The sequence below is a fragment of the Sparus aurata genome, chromosome 6 (assembly GCF_900880675.1).
Source record: "Sparus aurata chromosome 6, fSpaAur1.1, whole genome shotgun sequence".
Taxonomy (NCBI): domain Eukaryota; kingdom Metazoa; phylum Chordata; class Actinopteri; order Spariformes; family Sparidae; genus Sparus; species Sparus aurata.
The window spans coordinates 18,098,782-18,120,706 of NC_044192.1; the positions used below are offsets into that span (position 1 = coordinate 18,098,782).

General features: G+C 42.3%; 1 protein-coding gene and 1 long non-coding RNA gene across 2 annotated transcripts in view; one reads left to right on the forward strand and one right to left on the reverse strand.

Annotated features, from left to right (window-relative positions):
* uba7 (ubiquitin-like modifier activating enzyme 7) overlaps nt 1-21,925 on the forward strand; it is a 38,443-nt gene that overhangs the window by 8,341 nt on the left and 8,177 nt on the right. The window contains exons 16-21 of the mRNA XM_030420951.1: nt 499-709; nt 2,899-2,973; nt 4,458-4,659; nt 4,753-4,844; nt 7,406-7,498; nt 9,017-9,208. Coding sequence (XP_030276811.1) covers nt 499-709; nt 2,899-2,973; nt 4,458-4,659; nt 4,753-4,844; nt 7,406-7,498; nt 9,017-9,208 — 865 coding nt within the window. The remainder of the gene's footprint in view (nt 1-498; nt 710-2,898; nt 2,974-4,457; nt 4,660-4,752; nt 4,845-7,405; nt 7,499-9,016; nt 9,209-21,925) is intronic.
* On the reverse strand, nt 5,755-7,816 carry LOC115583777 (uncharacterized). Its single transcript, XR_003984423.1, has 2 exons — nt 7,750-7,816; nt 5,755-7,536 (listed from the first exon to the last, which is right to left on the reverse strand). It is a non-coding gene; the product is annotated as an uncharacterized LOC115583777 (long non-coding RNA).

Genomic DNA, 21,925 nt, shown 5'->3' on the forward strand with positions numbered 1-21,925 from the left:
TCAATTGTTCTTCCCGTAGTTCAAGCGATGGCCAAATTAAAGGATAAATTCACCCAAAAAAATTTAAAAAGCCACTCATTATCTTGCCTTCTCACTCTCATGCAGATGGAAAGTCAGGTGAAGTTTTGTCATTTGCAAAACATTTTCGGAGCTTCGCAGCAAAACGGGCGCTGCAGGATTTTTTTTTTTTGAGGTTGTGCTTTTACATTTTAAAACAAGTCTCTATCTACTTAAGTCGCTTAAGAGAATGCTGCAATGATGTTTTGCTGTGATGCTCCATAAATGTTTTGTGGACTGTGAAACTCCACCTGACTTTCCATCCACACAGGTGTGAGTAGATAATGACTGGATTTTCTTTTTTTGGGTGAACTGTTCCCTTAAGGCCAGGAAGTCAAAGCTTGTCCCTGGCTTGTCTTCTACTTCACATAGATTATAACCTTATGTATACATTATGTCTGTCATTAAACCAAAGGAATTTTACTGCCGTGTTTCCTGCAGAGATGAAGGCTTTGTAGAGCGTACTCTCGGACATGGAGACGCTGAGGCCCTGGAGGTCCTTGAGGGGGTGTGGAACAACCTGGAGAGCATGAAGGACGGAGGACAACGTCCGACGAGCTGGGAAGACTGCGTGAGCTGGGCACGTCGCAAGTGGGAGACTCTCTACAACAACGACATCTGCCAGCTCCTGCACTGTTTCCCTCCTGAACAGGTAAAATCACTGCAGGGGGAAAAAACAACAACTCTGCCTCAAGCCTCAGTATTGTGAAGCTGTAATTTATGTTTATGGACACAGAGGGGCACTGTTGTTTTTGCAAGGTCCTCGGATATCAATCAGTGAAATGCTGCAATGTGGCATTAGCACAAAGGGAATGTCAATCAGTGTTCCACTTTTCAAACATCTCTTCATGGAGCAATGCAGCATATTTTCCCGGGGCTCAGCTTCACCACCATTACCCTCATCTGAAACCCGACCCTGCTGATAAATATCTCTGAGCACCTCTGAGGGTTTGTAATCTGGTGAAGCATGCAGGCAGAGTGATGTCACATGTAGCTGTCACACCTGGGGGGGCAAGGATCAGTATCAACCCAAACAGACCCTCACTAACCCCAGATCCCAGTGCAGCAACTGACCGCCTCGATTCTAATTATTCGTCCCTGCAGGGTTATAGAAATTCCTCTTTCTTCCGTTCATGTCTGCCTAAATGTTTATAGTGGGGTACTACATTACCTGTGGGACCCCTGAGAAAGACACAGCTTTTGGGATTCAAAAAGTAATGTACACTGATAAAAATGTTTTCACGTCTAACAATGAGCATTTAAATCAAACCTGTGTTTATCCTCATCATCAAAACACACCACAGAGAAACTTTGTGGCACTACTTCTCTTTTCACCCCCCATACTTCTCTCAGCCCTAGCTGCCTACGTACAGAGAGTTGTGTTTCCATTGTCCTCTTGGAAAGTCACTTTCGACCACAAACTTTTTTTTTCTGAGGAACTATGATAAGGCAGCTGATGTCAGTTAACAGTCACAAACCAAGCTGGCAAATACGGGTACGCAATCGTGACGGATGACCAACGGCCACTTTGCTGGGTGCGAGGCGCCACACAGAAGTGACTGAGCATGTTGCAGAAACTTTGACACGTGGAACAACGAATAGATCTGAACCAAAGACAACATGGGAGCATTGTTATCCTACACACAAAGCTCAAGTCAATGTACAAGAAAAGAAGAATACAGTGTGTATAATTAATACATATACAGTATGTGGATGTAGCTAAACCTTGTGCAAACCGATAACGTGTGTGCATACAGTGCATCCTCTGTATTTATCCTTATCCCCGTTCACTGAGTGGTTCATTGCCTGCTAATGAGGTTCCTGCAGTTAAAGAATACAGGAGAGGAATGAAACAAGTTGATGAACAGTCAATACATTGAAGACAATATTTTATCATTGATTCAATTATTCAGGTTAGTGATGGTTTCCAGATTTTCTCCTTCATTCAATTATAAATACCAGTTATACCAACAGAATAAGACATTTTAAGACATGGCATGATGGTACAATTTTTTGTATTTTTTTTGTAGAATTAAGATAAAGTATTCAAATGGGTTGCTGGAGTGGCCATACAATAAAAACAAGTGTTAAACAGCTGTGTGCCCCAACAGTAATCACTGTTAAAGATTGTTCGGTCATGTATATGTTCGTAGAGTAAGACGGATTGGATGGATACAGCATACAACACGATTGACTCTGATCTGACTTTGGTTGTTACGTTTTTGATCAGTCTCATTTGGACCATAAGAACACCACATACATTCTTAAACTAAGTGGTACGAACCCTTTTGAGGGTAAAGCGTCAGTGGTGCCATGAGCATGGCCTTCAGCTGTCTGACTCCTAATTGTGAAAAGGAGATTGCAGCTGATGCCTTTTGGCTGCTATAGAAAAGCACCCCTGCAGTGAAAACTGGCACCAGCATTAGGACACTCTCTCTCTTTTTTTTTTTTTCCCCAGCATATGGACCATTTGGGAGCATCAAAGCTTTTAGCCCCTTTGTTCCTTTATCAGACATACAAATTGTGTTGTCAACACACCACTGATAACAATATTAGTCTGGCTGTGCCACAGCAACATGACGGGCCTCCTGCTGTTTCAGACAGGACAGAGTGATGTTTTATCAAGCACTACATTGATTGACGCTGTGTGCCATGTGTGACTTGAGGCACATCTGTCACAATTCTTCAAATATAAAGTACATTCTGTCACACATTCAAATATGTGTCACCGCTGTGTTTAGAAGAACTACGCCGAGTTATGTTGGCCTATAAAACAATCTGTGTAGAAGTGACTCTGCCATAAATCAAATGATAAAAGGATTCTCTTCCGTTTCTCTTTAGGTGACCGCTACTGGTCTACCCTTCTGGTCTGGATCCAAGAGATGCCCTCACCCGCTGACCTTTGACCCCAACAATGTGAGTAGTGTCTGGTCCAGTAATCCTGACATGCACCCGAAAAAACAGTGGACAGGAGTGACTGAAAAGTGCCACGGTACTTGATGATGACCGCTCACATTCCTTCTTTATCTTCTCTGATAGAGGCTCTTCCTCACAGCGACCGTATACTGGATTCTTATCTGAGCTGAAGGCTGCTCAACCTGCATATGGACAATAAAGGCAGATAACAATCTGCTCTCCACACATGTTCACATGCCAGATAGCTCGGCTGATTCCTAAATTCTCTCATTTGAAGTAACATAAGAAGTGATATTAGCCGGAAAATAGTGTGACTTTCATGGTTGTAACGACAGTAGTGAGAAACCGACAATGTCTCTCAAAGTAGATTTTCCCTCCTCTTATCATGTTGTTCTCACCTTTTCCACCCGTCTCTGTGCTGTCAGCAGTTTATTCCATCTCCTGCCATCTGACTTTCATCTCCTGAACCATTTCTTTTTGCCCTTCCATCTGTGCGAAAAGTGATTACCTTATCTTTTCTGCCACTTTTTACAGACTGCTACAATTTCAAACGCCAGGGTCAGTGCCAATTTTCACACATCCAGAAAAGTCAAGTGAAGAGTGTAGTTCTAAGTGACTTATCTTTTACCTGAGCACTGTTCTTCCTGCAGTTGGAAATCTAACTTATGCATACTAGATAGCAATGATGATTGGCAAAATTACCTCATGTGGCTCCAACTTGGGTGAAACATTGCAACGTGAGTTTTTGTTTGCAATATGGTAAATGAGGAGCTTGTACCAAAAAAAGGCACAATGAGAATAAAGTTTGCAACTCAGATTGTGGAACGTGATCGCAATTAAATGGATTGTGATATTATTTTTTGACCAGACCCCCCAACCATTACCTGCAGTAGATATTTTCTCTGTCTCTACATTGTGACCTTTGGTTGGCAGCGTTAGCACTGCTTGCATTTCTGCTCTATCAGTGAATTGAATGCTGTGTTGTTCTCTATTGTAGAGAAGTCAAACAATTGTAAAAATGTGGATTGTTTCAGTTCGGTAAGCAGCAGCCACTGTTGCAAGATGTGTGTGTGTGTGCTGAGTGAGAGAGAAGAGACTGATTAACAGGCCTATTGTTATAGCTACTTGTTCTGTTCAGGGAAGTAATTTGGCCTTAATGCACTACCTTAATATCTTTCTATAGTGCCTATTTTTTTTTTTTTTAACAATGTCCCTAACACAGTTTCACCCACAGGCTGGTCTGCTTGAAGGAGTCGACACAACCGCTCTGTGTTGAGCATTGTTTAAGATTTCCCCCTGCTTTGTCCTCGCTATATAAAGAAAAAAGCTATATATAAAACAAATACATGCAAATACGTGTTTGCTGTTTATACATGACAACATGATTCAATATAAATTAATTTCATAAACATCATCCAGAGAGTCGCTTCACACGTTGCTTAACTCAGTAAAACACAATATTAAATGTAAATTCTGCGTTTCAGAGCACCCACATGGAGTATGTGATGGCAGCAGCTAATCTGTACGGGCAGATCTACGGGATCAACGGGACAAGAGACTTTGCTTCAATCAGAAAAATCTTAGAGACAGTCAACGTGCCGTCTTTCACTCCCAAGTCCTCTGTGAAAATTCACGTCACCGACAAGGAGATGGAGGAGGACAAAGAAAAGGGCACCGATGAAGCAGGTGAGTTATTTCAACTCGCTGGTGTTTTTATGTTGCTGCCTCACCTTCTGCCAGGGTTTCTGTTTCTTTACTCTCTCTATGTCCTCACGCCAGACCAAGCCCGACTGGAGGAGCTGAAAGGAAAGTTGGCCTCACCGTCTCTGAAAGGCTCAGCCGTGCAGATGTACCCCGTTGACTTTGAGAAGGTAGGGTGGGAGTGGAGGGAGACCTCTGCAGAAGTCGCAGACAGACTGGCGGCTGGGTGTTAGCAGTGAGCTGCACTCGGATCTATAGCTGCTTTCAGAATATGTTTCTTCCCCCCCCCCCCCCTCGTCTTTGGTCCTCAGTGACCCGAATCTGTGCTGTTCATCAGCGTTCGTGAAAAACAGAGCCCGCTTGTATTCTGGGCTCACTTCGGGGCTGAAATATCTATTTTAGAAAGCTTACTTCCTGTTTGCAAAGAAAGCAAAAAGCACACCTCAGTCAGTCAGTCGGCTCACGTGGAGCACATTTATTTCTGTACAGTACAGGCGTATGTGAGAGCTGCGTTAGCACATGTTCAGGACAGAGACGTACTGTCCATTACCGTGTCGACTGCTACTCTGACGTCACACACGCAGCCCTGGAGATAAATTTCCCTCTATACCACATCCAGCCACTGTCACACTCCCTCCTCCCAACAAATAATCACTCTCTGTCTGCTCATTAAATCAGGTTTAGCACTTGGTTGACATCTTGAAGCGTCTGCAACTGGAGGAGTCAAGCTCAAAGGTCCATCTCAGTCAGTCATACTTGAATAAGACTACACTTTACAATAAGGGTGCAGTCATTATGATAAGTCAATGCAGTGATTAACAGTTAATGAACAGTTCACTAATTTGTGTAGTATTCGGGTGGTGTTCATGTTAACTAAGGTAAAATGTGATACTTTATGTAATAGTTCACGAAGATTCTGTTAGCATGAGTTAACACAGTAAAAGCATTAACTAAGTTAACAACTGTGTCTCTTTGTTATTGATTAAAGGTTTAAGTGTTAAATAAGGTACTAGTGGATATGATTGTAGTATGTAGTATATGATTGATAGAGATGATCATAAAGCCATTTCATAAAGAGTATTGTTTTTATAAATGTTTATTTAATGATCTTTATTGAAACAATTACAGTTCCAACATGAACACCTTTAGTAAATGATCACAAGACACATCAGATAACTTTTAGGTTATTTAAAGCGTATTACTGCAGCGACAGATGTGAAGGTTCCAGCATTCCTCATGTGGCCACAAACACATCTGTAAATACAACTAGAGGATTCTCTTGACATATCAGTTGTCTGCAACACAGTAAAAAGTAGGTCTGCAACCAGGACAGACTCTGAGATGTTCCGCCAGATTGAACATTTTCCTTTGGAGCACCTTGGCAAAGGCTTTATCAGGAATATTCTGCAGGGTCAGTCCTTCTAAACAGATGTCTTGCGTTAGGCAGTTCTCCAGACTTTGTCCGAATTCAAGATTTCAGTTGCTCATCTGGACGACCGTTAAAGAACTGTTGTTAATTTTAATTGTTTTTTGTTGCCATTTGTAGTACAAATAAAAGCAAAACCTGTAACAGGATACAGATCAAACCATTCGCTAAACCCACAAGGACGCTGAAGAAAAGCAACAAAATGAGAAAGAAACAAAGAAATGCAGACGAAAATCAAAAGTCTCATCCTGCCCTACACGTTTCAATAGGTGGGGACCATCAGCAAAACAACCCAACATATTTCTTTTGTCTGTGTCAAAAATATCATCAGGAGCAACATTAAACAAATGCAGAATTCTGGTTTTCTTATAACATCTTGTGTAATTGAAAATTGTGCTCCCTGAGTGTTGGCCTCTGTAGCTGACCTTTCCTATTTACCTGTTGGCCTTTTGACCCTCCGTTCCAGGGTTTCCTAGGAAACCTTGGGAAAAGAGACGCCTAATTAAAATTCTCCCCTCCATACAAACATTTTTCTTTATCCTCATGGAAGTCAGGAGCATGTAGTCATAATGAAACCTCTTCAAAACCTCTGATATTGAATTGGTGACAAAAAAGGCGGCTAAAAGGTGCGTCACAGCGACAAAACCTTTGCTTCAGGCACGTGGTTCTCCAAGCTTGATAAAGAGCTATTAGCGGGCCGGACAGGGTTCAGTTGCTGTAGCTGCAGAGGTGAGTGCTGGGGGAATTTGGAGAGGCCGTAGAAGATGACTGTCAGGCAGCCTGCTAGAGCATTCAGTGACTCAGGAGAAGCAGCAGCGAAGGTGTATGAGGTAAGACAGGTGCATATCGAATATCGCCTCTCGTAAGAATGAGATCCCCCAAACTGCCGTGCTCCCCCTGCTCTCCATTTGTATCCCTACGTGCCCAGGTCATGCTGTGGGTAGATGGAATGTGTGTAGGAGGGTTTCAAATGCATCAGGTTGCCGGCTCGGAGCATCCTCGCAGCCCCTGAAGCCATCCCTGAGTGATAGACGCCTCACCTAGCCTTTGTAGGGCCGCGGTAGCAGAGGCATGACCTCACTGGCCACGTCGATCACAACAGAAATCTGATTTCAAATGCATTCTAATGTGGTGACCGAGACACGTATTAGACGGATCCAAGCGACACAACAAAGCCTTCAAAGCTGAAAGCAGACACCACAGCACATGGCATGGACATTGATGCATATGCAGATACATGTTGTTCTTGTGTTTCGAGCTTTGTATGGACCGACTTATGTGATGTTTGCCTCACATCTGGCGCAGGATGACGACACCAACTTCCACATGGACTACATCGTCGCTGCTTCCAACCTGAGAGCGGAGAACTACGACATCCCTGCAGCCGATCGGCACCAGGTCAGAATCTTCCCTATATTCATCATCTGATCAAATCCCTGCAAAGGGTTAAGAGTATAGATTAGAGTCAGAGGGATGCAGCTGAGGTGAGCGGCGGTATAGATTAGGAGAAAAGCGAGAAAACACAGCAGACCGCTCCCCCTCCCTCCAGGTCGTGTTTAGTAGCCGGTGCTGCACACACCTGCCCTAAAGCCACAGAAACAGCCTCCTCACCTATTGTTCCCAGAGCAGAACTAATCACAGCACTTTACCTGTCGCCTGGGAGGTGACACCTGAGCCAGGCCTTGTGGCAGCCGCTGCTGCAGACACACACGGCCGAGACAGGAGGAGGGTGGGGGGGATGGGTACTGCTGAGTGAGGGGACACAAAAGAGGGTGACCTCAGAGATTTCCACACTTTGCATCTCGTTTGGTAATAACTTAGATCTACACTGCAAACCCTTTATAAGGGTTCGGGGCCATGTTAGTGTCAGTATTCATGGGGCAAATTTATGAGGAAATCACAGATAAAATAATCATATTGATTTAAAATGCAGTTACCTGTTCTGTGTGACTCATTTATATCTTGCAGTGATAAAAAGAGTATTCAGAAATGAAAGTAGAAGAACCTCAAGGTAAAAATACTCCAACTAAAAGAATGGAAGGATTTCATGCAACATGTACTAGCGGAAAGTAACTCACTATGCAGACGAATGATCCCTGCTAGCATCATGATATCTCTGCAGTGATCACTGGTGCACTACTGGTAATGCAGCATTTATGTTGGTTGCCGGTCGAAGCAAAGATGATTTTGCTGAATGCATCATATTTTATAAGCCGATGTTTTGTACATAAATCTTTGAAAAATTCTAATGATAGCTGTAAAATAAAAGCACAGGAGTGAAAAAGGATAAAGGGGGAGTCAACGCTCTGTTTAACTCATTCTTTTCCTACATAATTTAAACAACCTATTTCATAGCAACAAGTCCCGTTGACATTTCTCGGGGATGTTTAGTGCTGTATTGGCCACATGCTGACGTGATGATGTCATGATAAAATTTACTTTGTAAGAGAAAACGTGTGTTGCAACTGTAACCTTTAATATTTATGGTGACTCGTCTCCTAAGTATTATACTTAAGAACAATTTTGATGTCATATTCTACTTGAGGGTTTTCTTTTTGTGCTTCTATTTGTGCTTTCTTTTTGGGCCAATCCTGTTGCATGATGAGCACTTTCACTTATTCTTTAAGTAAATGTTGCTAGTATTACTTCAATATTTTTCCTTTGGTGGGATTTCGAATGCAGGACTTGTGCTTTGTGCCTTTTTGATTTGCTACTTTTACTTAGCTAAAGTATAAGGTAGCACAAACAAAATTAAAAGATATACTGGAGTTAAGCCCCTGAAAACTGTACTGGAAAACAGAAAATTAGTAATTATACTTAAACGTTTCATTATATTTCATTAGTAAAACAACATCATATGCTAATTTTGTACCAGCAGGATCGTACCCCACTGACTTTCCTCTGCCTCCTTCACAGAGTAAGCTCATCGCTGGACGGATCATCCCGGCCATCGCCACCACCACGGCCGCTGTGGCGGGCCTGATGTGTCTGGAGCTGTATAAACTGGTTCAGGGTCAACAAAAGCTCAGCTCTTACCGTACATCTTACTTCATGCTGTCTGTCCAGTATTTTGTGTGGGCCCAGCCGCGCCGTCCCCAGTCCTACGAGGTGAGTTACACCTCTGTGCACCCGGCAGCACTCAGTCACATTTTAGGACCGAAGGTTTATACAGCCCGACAGACTCTTACTGTATACACATTTATAATTTAAGCCTGTCTACTTTGGGGATAAATCTGCTGGGTCCTTTGTAGATTCACATCCTTCCTCCCTGGTTGGAGAACATTAAGTCATGAATGAGTGCTCTCAGAGTAAGAGACCGTCGCTAACTGTCAATCTCCTGCATTTAAGCCAAGTCTTTAGCTAGCTCAGTATAATCCCTTAGTGCATTTTAGGGCAGGTAAAGCACAAACACGCCCCTGTCTGCTTCTGTGTTTGCACAAATTAAGTGAATTTGAGGCAACTGTAATTCAAAGCAAAAGGACAGGAGCTTTTTTCTCTTCAGTTCTTTAATGATCAAATCCACCCGAACGTTTGAGGTTAGACCAGGTTTGCGAGGTCATATTAAGTTCTTTATGCTGCATCAGCCGAGCTTTAGAAAACAAACACAAAATGGCTACCAGCCAGATTCAAAAGCCAAGCAACCCTTAGGGTCACATTTTAGGTTAAGCCTGACAGGATATCAAGTCAAACCATTTCGCTGCCCCCTCACTGGCCCGACTGCTTTCCCCTCAATGTCTCACCTCTGGGGCCAGATCAGATATTGGAGCTCCCTTCGCCAGGGTTCTCACTCAGAGCATTGAACCCCTGACACACAGGGGTTACTGGGGGTCGGCGAGTGGGGTAACATTGTCCTGTGGGACGTGAGGGCGCACTGACCGGGAGCTCTGAGACAGTGTAGGTCTGGTTTCAGCTTTGGTTACAGGCAGATATGCTGCAGCTGCATTAAAGGCTGCAGTGATGACAGGGGCAGCTGCGACTTTCTGCGCAGTCCTGAAGTTCCAGGCATGCCCTTTTCCTTACATACAAAGAGCCCGGTGTTCTCGCAGTTGTTGTCTGTAAACTTAGTCAAATTGTTTCCACATACTTGAATCATTTTTCGTTTTTTGGCCAGAGCGCAACATTGCTCAAGCGGCCTGGAACGTTGGAAGCAGTCGCACAGACTCTACCTGACATCATCCCGACCAGAGGTTTTAAATTCAAGTGTTGAATCATTCAGCCAGAGGGATGGGCAGACATTATAGTTTCCAGACCCATGCTTAAAGAGTTGCAGCATCAGATTTTATACATGGCTCTTTTCAGCAGAGGAGACAGAGCAGAACTGGGACATCACCAAAGGAAAAAGGCTCAGGGTCAGCATTTCAAGGCTTAGAGGCAAATCTTAGAGAGCAGAATATGTCAAGGCTCTTGTTAATGAGGAATACACATGATAACACTGAGAGAGAGAGAGAGAGAGGGAGAGAAAGAGAAAGACGGTCGACTGCCAACTCTTCAGCCATCTGAGTGGGAGACGCTCTAATGTCTGCCAAAGAAAACATTTACGTCTTTAGTCTTCATGATTAGCTTAAATGTATCCATGATACCCTCTAGGAAAATCAGGTCATGTTCTCAAACATGTTCCCTTTTTTATATGTTGTGTATGAAGTTTCATTTTGAAACACATGAAAATGGTCAGAGTTTAGGATCAAATGGCTGCGTCAGCTCTTGCAGTTTATATGAATGCTCACAATGTATGTTGGCAACATAGTACATTTATTCATACATTCATTTATAAGTTGATTCTAAACCAGAGCCTGATCCATAAATGCTAGGCCAGTGTTATTGGTTGATATTAGGTCATCGCAGGAAAACTGGTGTCTGCATATACAGCATGTTGCTCAATAATACTAATAAATTACAGTGCACACATACCCAAAGTAAAAGCTGCTGAATATCCAAAGGGATGAAAGTAGCACACACACCGCTTTTCAGGACAGAGTTGACAAATCTCAATATCACCAGCAAATCACCACTACATAACACACCCGGGGCCCATTAAGTCCATGTAATAGTAATTTCTAAAACTGTGAAAATGGACCGCTCATATCTCAGCGACACTCTCTGATAACCGCATTTACCGGATCCTTGTGTGATTTTTAAACAATTACGTAACAATATTGATGTCAGCCTCAGAAATCCAGTATCAGTCGCACTCTTCGCATTGCATGTGTCACATTCAATATGTCCAAATGTCAAGACTGATTATGTGCTTAACATTTCCACACAACGTGTATCACAATATTATTTCCTGATACTCCAAAGGTTTCCTGCATGCTTCTGTTGTAGATATTATTTCATCACATGATGGGATATTGTAATATAGAAGTAAAACTTATAAAGAAGCCTTGCTTATGATTCTTAAAACATTTTTAAAGAAAATTTAAATAATTATAAATAGAAATTAGCCCTCGGCAGCGACCGCAGAAATCAAAGCAACATCGCTATTAATAAGCTATTATCTCCCTAATCTTTCAGAGATTAGCGAAGGTTTTGTTAAGCGGCCTTTGAAGCAACTGCAGACGTGCAGCTGTTAAACATCACTGATCAGACATGCAGTATCAAGAGCTCAGCTTACTTTTTTTGCAATGACTTAGACCTCTCCCCTTATGAGATCAGTCTCAGTTCATTAATATCAAGTAACATTACTCACATCTCACTGGTAGTGCTGGTGGCCCACCCAGTGGACTGTATTCTCACCACTACATCGCAGCGCTGCCAGATGTTTTGCGGTCACCGTAATGTCACCTGCATTATCACGGCTCTATCACAAATATTTGTTGTGATTGAAGACTCCGGTTCCCACAGAACTGTTCTAATCACAGACTCTTTAACTGAAATAGACGGACTGAGCACCGTTCCAATTCTTTTCCAGAGATCGTTGCTTTAAAGCAGCTGTTTCCCAAAATAGGAAGTTCCCCCGGCCTTCCCCCCTCTGCTCCTATCCTCTGTATGGAGGCAGAAATATGTAAACAAACGGGAGGCTGTCCTTGTCTGCTCAGCACTGCGATTCTTTAGTATCGTTTTCCTCCTTGTGTTTATGTTTTTCAGCTGGGCAGGAGGGGGGGGCAAGGCACAGGCCATTAAAAGAGTAGCAAATCTGGCAAATTCACAGAGATGAAAATCTCTGAAATGGTCGGGAATGTTTGCTCAGAGTCTGCATGTAGACGTCATGATGTGTCCATGAAAAGGCTTGTTTTCACTTGGCCCAGATGTTGTTGCCATTGCAGAGCTTTCTTCACTGCAGGCACCTTAATTGTCATATGCCAAAAGATGTAGTGAAACACAAACACTGAAACTTTCCAGCTCGTGTAAGATCATTGCAAAATAAAAGCGTGACAGACATTCTCATAATTACAGTTTCTCACTGAAATTAGACACGACTGCCCAAGCACATCAACAATGTACGTTTCCTACGAATTAAAGCTGTACTTATCAATATTTTTATGTATGGGACAAATCCTAAAGCATAACCTGACAGTGGTTGTTTATCATGGCAAACCCAGAAAAAAGTAACCACCTGACTCAGCAGTTCCTTTTAGCTTTACATAGTCTTTTAGTGTCTTTTAGTTAATTGTTTTGGTTGTCCAGCACATAAATACCTCTTTCACTCAACGGACTGTCAACTATTGGACTTGCTGTCACTGAGTGATCAGAAATATGACATCAAATGAATGCTAATGTTACTCCATACCTGCTGGATGCAGGTTTTTGCTAACACATTAGCCGTATCAACTTTATCATTTGATAATTCGTCAGGGTTTTTAGCTTGTTGGGCTGTCTGCATGTGGCCAAAAAGAGAGACATGAGTATTGCTTTAAATGCACTCTTTGTCACAAGTTTGTCACAAGGAGCTGTACAGTAAGCAGGCCTTGAGTAGGCAGTAACTTTCCCTCATCTCTCAGACATGCAGGCCTTTTTCTTTTTGAGGAAACAAAACATCGCAAGACATTAAAGTATATTTCAAAGATGAATGAGTGTTGTGCTCCTGCAGCTGTAACTGAGCTGCAGCCTCAGTAAAACACAGAGAAACATCACCCGAGGCCAAGACAGAGGAGGACGTGTCTCAGCTGGGTATTAAATAGCTCCGTCCTCAGCCCCTCCTGCAGCTTGCCTAACTGTCTGTACCAGTGTATGCTGTCTTTGCTCATCTGCTGGGCTGTCTGCTGGTTGTATGCCATGAAAATACTCCCTCTTCCATGTCTGTGCACACATCCTCCACACCCTGGTCCTAACTCGGTGCCCTTTCACGCTTCCTTGGTGCCCCTCCTGCATGGCTTGCCCTTTCGGTCTCTAATTGAATTAGCAGTGTTGGAGGCGAGGCTCCCTGATCTCAAGGAAGCCGCTCCGAGGTCAACGCTCACACTGCTTCTTTGTTAATTGCCTGCAGAAATGACGACTATTTCCTGCCTTCACAGGAAGCTGTGTATTGAAACCAGATTTCCCAGTGAGCACTACGTGATCCTCCTGGAGGAGGCAGGGATGTTGCATTCATCTGCTCCGGCCTCTGTTTCTAATAACTTTTCATCCACAAGTCGCTCTGCGAATGACTTGATATCTTAATGTGCACTGAGAAATCAGGAAGAGACAAGTCATCCGTTTGCACATTTGCTGAGTCGTCAGTCACTCCAGTGGTGGGTATAGTTGTTATAAAACCTGCAGCCACTTGATTTGTGATATGAGCACTTACATGTATATAATTGGTGGTCGCACATCTGTCACACAAATAACAGGGACTGGCTTAAAGAAGGAAAGCAAACAACAAAGGGGGAGATTTACTTCACATGTGGTTAAATCTGTGTTGGCCTCCTCAGACTGTGCCAGCAAAGAAAGAGGGGTGAACATGATCCACAGCCCTCAGTACTCCTGCGGGAGCTCCGGCATGGAGCTGCATTGTGCAGTTTGTAACCCAAGCCGCAGACATGAATAGTGCTCACGGGATAATGAGTAATCTGTGATCAACATTGGCGGCTTGTGCCTTCTGTTGTTTTCCAGATCTTTTTGTTGTTGGTGTTATTGTGTGGTTGACCTTATGTTTTTTTTTTAAGTCATCTGTTGTTTTACGTTGCATTGTTCCCGCTGCTGCCGCTCTTTAGTTCCCCACAGATCATTAGCTTCCCATTTGTCTCGTTAACAACACGTTATGTCTGTGCAAAGGTTGTTTATTTGTGTAACACTGCACGGACTGACTGGTTAGAACAGATGAGTGAGGGGATCATTTGAATAAAAGCCAGATTAAAGATAGCTATCCAAACCATTTATAAGAGGCATATGTGGTATGGCTCATAAACTCAATGTGCTACACATTTAGCCACATGAAACTGCCAAAAGCTCTTTCTGTTAGCAGCTCTTTCAAATTATCCTCAACAATATCTCATCATCTCGTACATGTTTAGGCCAGAGGACAGAGTGTTCAATGAGAAACACAATGGCAGGATGGCTTTGTGCTTAGACAGGCCCATCTTTCTCTTTAGCAAGGCAGTGAATCCCAACCTGCTTCAGGAGGCACTACTGACCCTGACCTTTCACCTTAATGGAGCAACCCACTCGAAAATTGCAGTGAATAAAGTATTAACAACTAAGGAGAGAGAATAAATTACTAATTTGGAAACCCCCTCCCCCACCCAGAAATTGTCCAGTCATTGCTCCACAATCATAACTGCCAGCAGCAAGCTTGTCAAAGCTTCAGATTTCCCTACATGTTAACGGTGCAATATGTATAAGAATTGTCTAGTAGAATTCATACTCCGAACCGAGTACCAGAGTAACCACTAACTGCTACTTACTCTAGCTGCCATTAGCTAAGTTAGCTCAGTTAGGTGCAAAGTTAGCGGTCCGGACTCAGGGAACCAGGGAAGTGTTGACATTTACAGCGTTAGCGCAGGAGTCGGGGCTAGCTGGTTAGCATGCTAACCTCAGTGGATATCTCCGCAACACATCAGATAAATAGCATCAAAACTGTTTATACATTTTTGAATGGTTTCAACTAAAGTCTCTGCATATTGCATATTTTAAAAGGTGTGCACGAAACTCCAGAAGGTTTAAGAAAGTTTGTCTGTTTTTCCAACATCAAAAATTAAAGACCAAAACCAAAAAAAGGGTTTAGAGTATCGTTATCAGGTGTGACTAACTAGATTACTGCCAATTGTAGGATGCTTACTTTTTGCCTCAGCTCAATTAGGCTACATATTTACGATCTTTTACAGGGTTCCCTTTAAAAAACATTAGAACGAGAGACAGTCAGTGCGTTTACATGACACACAAGAAAACCGAATTACTGTGTTAGTCCGACTATGATCGGATCTTTAAGATGCATTTATACACCTTAGTCTGACTAAAATCGGACCGGATCGGATTTCTCATAGTCGAATTAAAGCACCTAGATTATTCGATTGATAGTCACATTACTCCTGCATGTATACGTTCCATCAGATCGGATCGGATTTTGCGTTCTGCGCAGGCGCGAGATTTTTTTCCCCTGGGCCGTGAGCCGGAAGTAGACGGACAGCAGTGGCGGCGTCTTTCCTCCGAAATCACCGCAAAAAAGAGCGCCATTGTGCACCTAGTTCGTGTAATTATCATGTACACCATATACGAAATGTACAAAGATGTAGCTTCGTGTCGATCTTCGTACGCCATCTTTCTCGAATGCCGAGGCAGCTGGTGACGTAAAGAGGTCAGCCGGAGGTGTCTCTGTTACCACTAGTTGAAATGGGTACAGCGCCACCTAGTGTACCGGGGTATGACAAGCTCCCGCCCAATAATCCGATTTTCTCACCGGCATGTAAACTTGCTAGGTAGCTGCAGGTTGATATGTGTCTCATCAGATAGCCTGGCACAATAAACCTGAAAGCAGATGGAAATGATTATGTCGTAACGTTAGTAAATAGAGCCATATATTGCTGGAAGAAGCTTATTTACCTGCTCTCTCAAGAAACCAACATACACCGCGATGACTGTAATCCATTGTCCGTCTTAGTTTTTACCACATTTCTCACGGCTTCTCAGAAGATCACCATGTGGAAGTTATTAGAGGTCTCTGTCCTCCTGTCTTATTATTCTCTCGTTAAAGCACCGGTGCTGGCAGGAGACGGGCTGCAGGTTTTGTAATTAGCGACATTAAATTCAGGTTTCCGGGCTGTTCCTGATGTCATGAGTTTACAAATTTGCCCATTAACTCTGAATTGTAAAGGTATTCTATCACGTCCTTTTTTTCCTGTCTTCCTTTCTCTACCAACACACACAGAAATGGTGACCTCACACACACACACACACACACACACACACACACACACACACACACACAAAATCTCTAAGCGTGTGTCACTGTAATAATAAAGTCACAGGTGGTAAATGACGCCCTTAGATTGTGTCCTCTGCTCTGCAAGGCACAGTGGGACTGTCTGTCTCTCGGTCTGTATTTAGTTCTGCCTTACGTATGCATCACACATGAGGCACCGATAATAACACAAATATGTCCTGGTTCTGTAATGGAAATAGGAATAAAATAACTATTCACGGGTCATAAATGCCACGTGAATGTGCTCGTAAAGGAACCGAGAGAGTTTCTTTACACCAGCAGACCGTGGCTGCAGGGTTATTTATAGCTCATAATGAGCATTTGTCATGGATTTTATGCTAATTCAGTGCTGAACTAGCAAATGAATGGTTTTTCCTCGATTTGTGTATGTAATGAATTAGACGGGGATTGCACCAAATGGCAAACAGTCTCTGGCAAAGCTGAGTGGCTCAAACTGTCATCAGAATTGGCTATATTATACTTCCATCTTTGCAGCCAAAAGTAGGCTTTCACAACTGCAAAGTGAGCAGGTCTTCATACTGAGTAGGGCCAGACCAATACATCAGTTGGCCTATCAGAGAGATATTGGTATTGGTGTAAATTTCATGTGAATTTCACTGAGTCGATGCACTGATGTCATTCTAGACTAACTAATGTCAGTGCCCCATTAAAGGGTCAAAGCCCTCTGGGCTGTATGGACGTGTCACGTGTCTCAGTCCAGTTTGTTTGTGCTCAACAACAGATAGGCTTAAGGCTTATTTAAGTGCCGACAAGAACTGGACATCATATTGATCCGCAGGTATCAATAACTTGCTCCAGTGACCAATACATTCCATACTGCATTACAGCACGTAACTAAAGAGCATGACCTTTGGTTATTTAAGCATTTAATCAATGCTACAAGCCTGGATGTCACAACAAAGGGGAAACTGATTTATCTTCAGCTGCTGTGTGTTGTTGTTCAATCGATCTCTGTGAATGACACTTTTGCGGAGATAAAAGCTGTGTCCCAATTCCAATGCTGCGTGCCAATAGTGAACAGTGTGATGTAGTAATCAGAGTAGTGTTCTTGAAGACTATAGAAGAACATATATCATGTTTACTATTTGTACAGGAACGACTCATTTAGCTGTCATACCAGAGTTTATTTATTAACATCTTTGTTTTCTCGGTGCGTCAGTCTATTTTACAGTGTGCATTATCATTTCACCAAAAATAAGAAATGTTGGAAAATTAATTAAGCGGCCACAGCACCCATGACTCATGGGCCGACAGATGCATCACTTTTTGATGCTGATTCATTGCTTTATAACTATGAGACGTTAGCTGTGTGAGTGTCTCTGCAGGTTCCAGCATGTCAGTGGCCCATTTGTAAGAGGAGCATTTTATTGACTCAGTCCTTCTGCTCCAGGTCATTTTCAGTCAGGTGGAGTGCTGTTATCTTCTCATTTGAAAGACAATCACATTGAGACCCTGTTTGCTGTTTTACACGTCAATGGAAGCCTTTCAAAAGGATCGGGCTGCTTTTAGTCTGTCTGTCAAACTCTTCTGAGAAGTGCTGCTGAGCTGCCGCTCTCCCTCCACTCTACTCCAGTGTATCAGAAGTCCCCTTTGAAAACATTGAGTTTACAGTCACACACATGAAATGTCTTTAATACTTTTCGACATATTATTTGTTATATTGGTTCATCGTGCTGTAACGCTGACATCCTGTCAATTCTCTGGGGTGTTTGCAGCGGGCTGGAGCGAGCAGTTGGAGGTCCCAGCCATCTGTTTCTTCTTTGCTGTCCCAAAGAGAGTAGTGATCAATAGTGATCAGGCAGCAGATGACACTCCCAGTCAGACAAAGGGCACATTTTACATGACAGTACTGTTGTCCCTTTGTGAAGAAGGACATACAGGAAAACATCAACAAACATGTTCCTGTAGTTTTAAATTAAACTGCTCTCCACCAGCATTAGGTACTCCACCGATGTAGCATTACACTCCTATGATACCATGAGAAACCTTTTCGACATTATTTAAAATTGAATTAAATAAAAAAAACTAATGGGAAGTTACACTGGGACTTGGTTCCTTTTCAGTTTTAGCAAAGCCCTAGCTCAAACTAACACTCAATATAAACTATAGGCATGCAGTTATTGATCTAACAGGAAGGCAACATTAATTGGAGCACTGACACTGACTGATTTGTTTCATCATCATTTTATTGAAGGATTGTTTCACAGTTTTGTTACCAAACAGTTATAACAAAATATCTTTTATTCAGTGGTATACCTCATTTTCACTTTTTTGGGTTAGAAACTTTTCACACTTTTCACACATGAACACACACACATACACACACACACACACACACACACACACACACACACACTGTCATTCATAATCGTCCAGGAGTACTCTGGCGACTTTGATGACTGTTGATCATTGGCTCTGTGCTGTAGGTGTGACGTAATGAAGGCATATTAATACTGTGCAGGTGAAGAGGAGATTGATTGTCCACTTATGTTTCCAGTCAGTGCAGTGGTGGCTTTATTTAATTTTTTTTGAGAATGTTGTTTCCTGTTTTTCCAAATCTCTGTGTCAGGCTGTTGTTACTACAATCTGTCTCATACAACACTCAGCGATTATATATATGTGAATATTTTTACATTTTACATAAGGCACGGTCACACTTTATTATAGTAACATTTTGCTTTAAACCAGCAAAAAAGACACAAACCCATCTGCTCTTCACTATTTAGCATTTTTCCAGTATATCTGAAATAACCTTCATTCGTACCTAATTGTACTGCTATATACAGCGCATACAGTCATCGCTGTATGTTCAGGTGGTTGGTCTTAGTGAAACGTTACGAGATTGTCTCCAAAATTAAAGCTAAAAGCGATTAAGATGAAAATATGATCTGAAAGACCACACAGATCCTCCATCTGCCCCCTATAAAACTCACTTTGAAGCCCTACGAAGGAAAAGAGCTGACTTTGAAGAAACAGGCCTGTAGCCACAGCGGGTTGTAAAAATGTTTCCACTGTTGGGATTCTGGCCAGATAATGAAGCTGAGGCAGGAGCGTGCCTCAGCTGTGCTATTTCTTGTGGCGGGCTGCAGGGAGGAGGACTTATCGAGGTTTGCCTAGTGATCCCAGCTTCCTGACTCCAAAAAACGCTCCATTGTCTTAAAGGGCAAGATTGAGAAGTCACATTTTGATTATGCTCCACATGCAGTGACCCGTGCAAAATGACCGGCGTGATTGTGTAAAAGGGGGTTTGCAATCAGACTTAACTTCATTCTACTTCCTTATCAGCTTCACTTGGCTGAACTTCCTCTGGCTGCACTGCATTCCCATGCCCTCACGTATATCTGCAGTCGAAGCCTGCATCTATTTTTGGGTCCCATCAATCTGTAGCCCTTGTTGGAGACTTTATTGTGTATCAGGTCTTGTGCTCCAGATCCAGAACCCAACTATGATAATGCCTACTTCCAGTTCTATTAAGATAGAAACTACTTTTACCATAAAATTGAGACCTTTTTGAACATACAAGATATTTAAAGAAGACTTTAGCATTCAATTGAAGAACAAAATGATACTGATCGGTTTTTCCTCTGATCCTTTGATATCTGTTTTGTCCAGACTGTGGTCAACTCTTGTTTCAGGCCTTCTCAGAGATTCCTCTGACCGTGCCTTGACTCATTGGAAATAACACTTTATGATGAAGTCTGAGCCTTCTGACCTTTTGATCATGTAATTCTGTAAAGTTGAAGTGTAGATGCTGGAGAAAGGCTGCCATGTTCAGGTTTTGTGAGTTTGAGATGACTTTTTTGAACAATGCCCACATCTAGGCCCAAAAGTTTGTTTTTGAATTGAGGTTTCTTTGGGTTGGATGCAAATCAGTATGAATCTATATAATGTCTGACTGATAAAATTAGCTGAGGTATTTCTTAGGCATGAATAAAAATTGGGTCATTCTGATATGGAGAGCATTTCGTTTCCCTGAATTTGCATAGCAGACATGATTTATGATATGTGACAGCCATGTTCTGCATCTTTGTTCATATCTGGCCCTGTTTTACAGTTACAGGACAGTGAAAAAGGAAGAGTGAAGGGATGTGCGTGTGTTTGATGTGTGGCTTATTTGATAATGAGATTATTTTTAATGTCGTGTTTTTCCTGGAAGCTTTTACTGTCTACATCCAGATTTTTCAGGATGACTAGCCAAGCTCAACAGGCTTCCTGTCAACAAGAGGAAGCAGCAAGTGATTTCGGTTATTCGTATCAGATGTTGGGGAACTACATATCTAAATAGGCCAGTTTATGACATGCATGGTGTTATATAATGCAGACTCAAAGGCACGGATGGAAAAATAATCTAACTTTAAAAAGTACAAAACTAAAAGAACGTAACGAGTGTGACCTTTTATCTCAGGACAAGAGGATGATCAAAAATGATTGAGACAAATGTTTAAAGAATTGAAGTATTACAGTTTTAAGCAATTAAATGATGTGTTGCTGTTACATAAATATGAAATTATGTTAAAGTTTGACTTGAAGCTGGCATTTGTAAGATTATAGAAACCAGTATGAGCAAGCAAAATTAGTATCGACCGAAAAAATAACACCTCCTCCCTCCAAAACCACTCCTCAAATTCAAATGAACGCTAGTTTTTAAGTCTCATAAATGCATAGCCTCAGTGCAAAGAGGCTACCTGGCTCAACAGTTACTCCTTACTACTTTAGGTGTGTGCTTTGTGCTAATGCTAATGATTAAAGGGGTGTGTTGCTGCTGTAGCACTCTGTTCTTGGGCTGAGGGACTGTGTGCTTTGTGCTAGTGTTAGCCGCTAAATGTGTTTATTGCTGCCGCTGTGTTTTGGTTTTTTTTCTCAAGGACTGTGTGCTTTGTGGTCGTCGGTTAGCAGCTGCTGCTCACTCATTCTTTCAGTAAGGGGCAGTGTGCTTTGTGCTACTGAGTTAGCTAGTTCACTGTGAGCGCAGCATATTTTTGTCACCACTAACCGTATCCAACTACTTAATGTCTCACTTAAATTTAAGTAAACAACAACATCATTTATACCATGAAAATGTCTGAAGTTAATACTCAGCGCTGTCAAGGTAGTTAGCTAGTATTGTGAAATATTGGCAGCACTTTCCCTTCTATTCTTGTTTTACTATCCTGCTAATGGCTTTCTGCCAGCCCTGTTAAAGACTGTTTGTAGGTAGACAAACAGAAAGCCTGTCCAGTCTTTTTCGTACAGGCCAAATAAAACCTTTGGATGGCCTACTGGAGGCATTCGACAGCCACAGACAATGATTTTTTTTTTTTATTAGTCAGTCTATTTGATTTATTGACTGCTGTCGGAATGTTAAGATATTTTCTACACATTTAATAAATAATGCTTCTAGAATAACTCACCAACCAAACCAAACTGCTGTATGACAAGTGTAGCTGAGAAGTGAGAAGCAGTTGAAATACTGGAAATGTCATTGTGTTGTT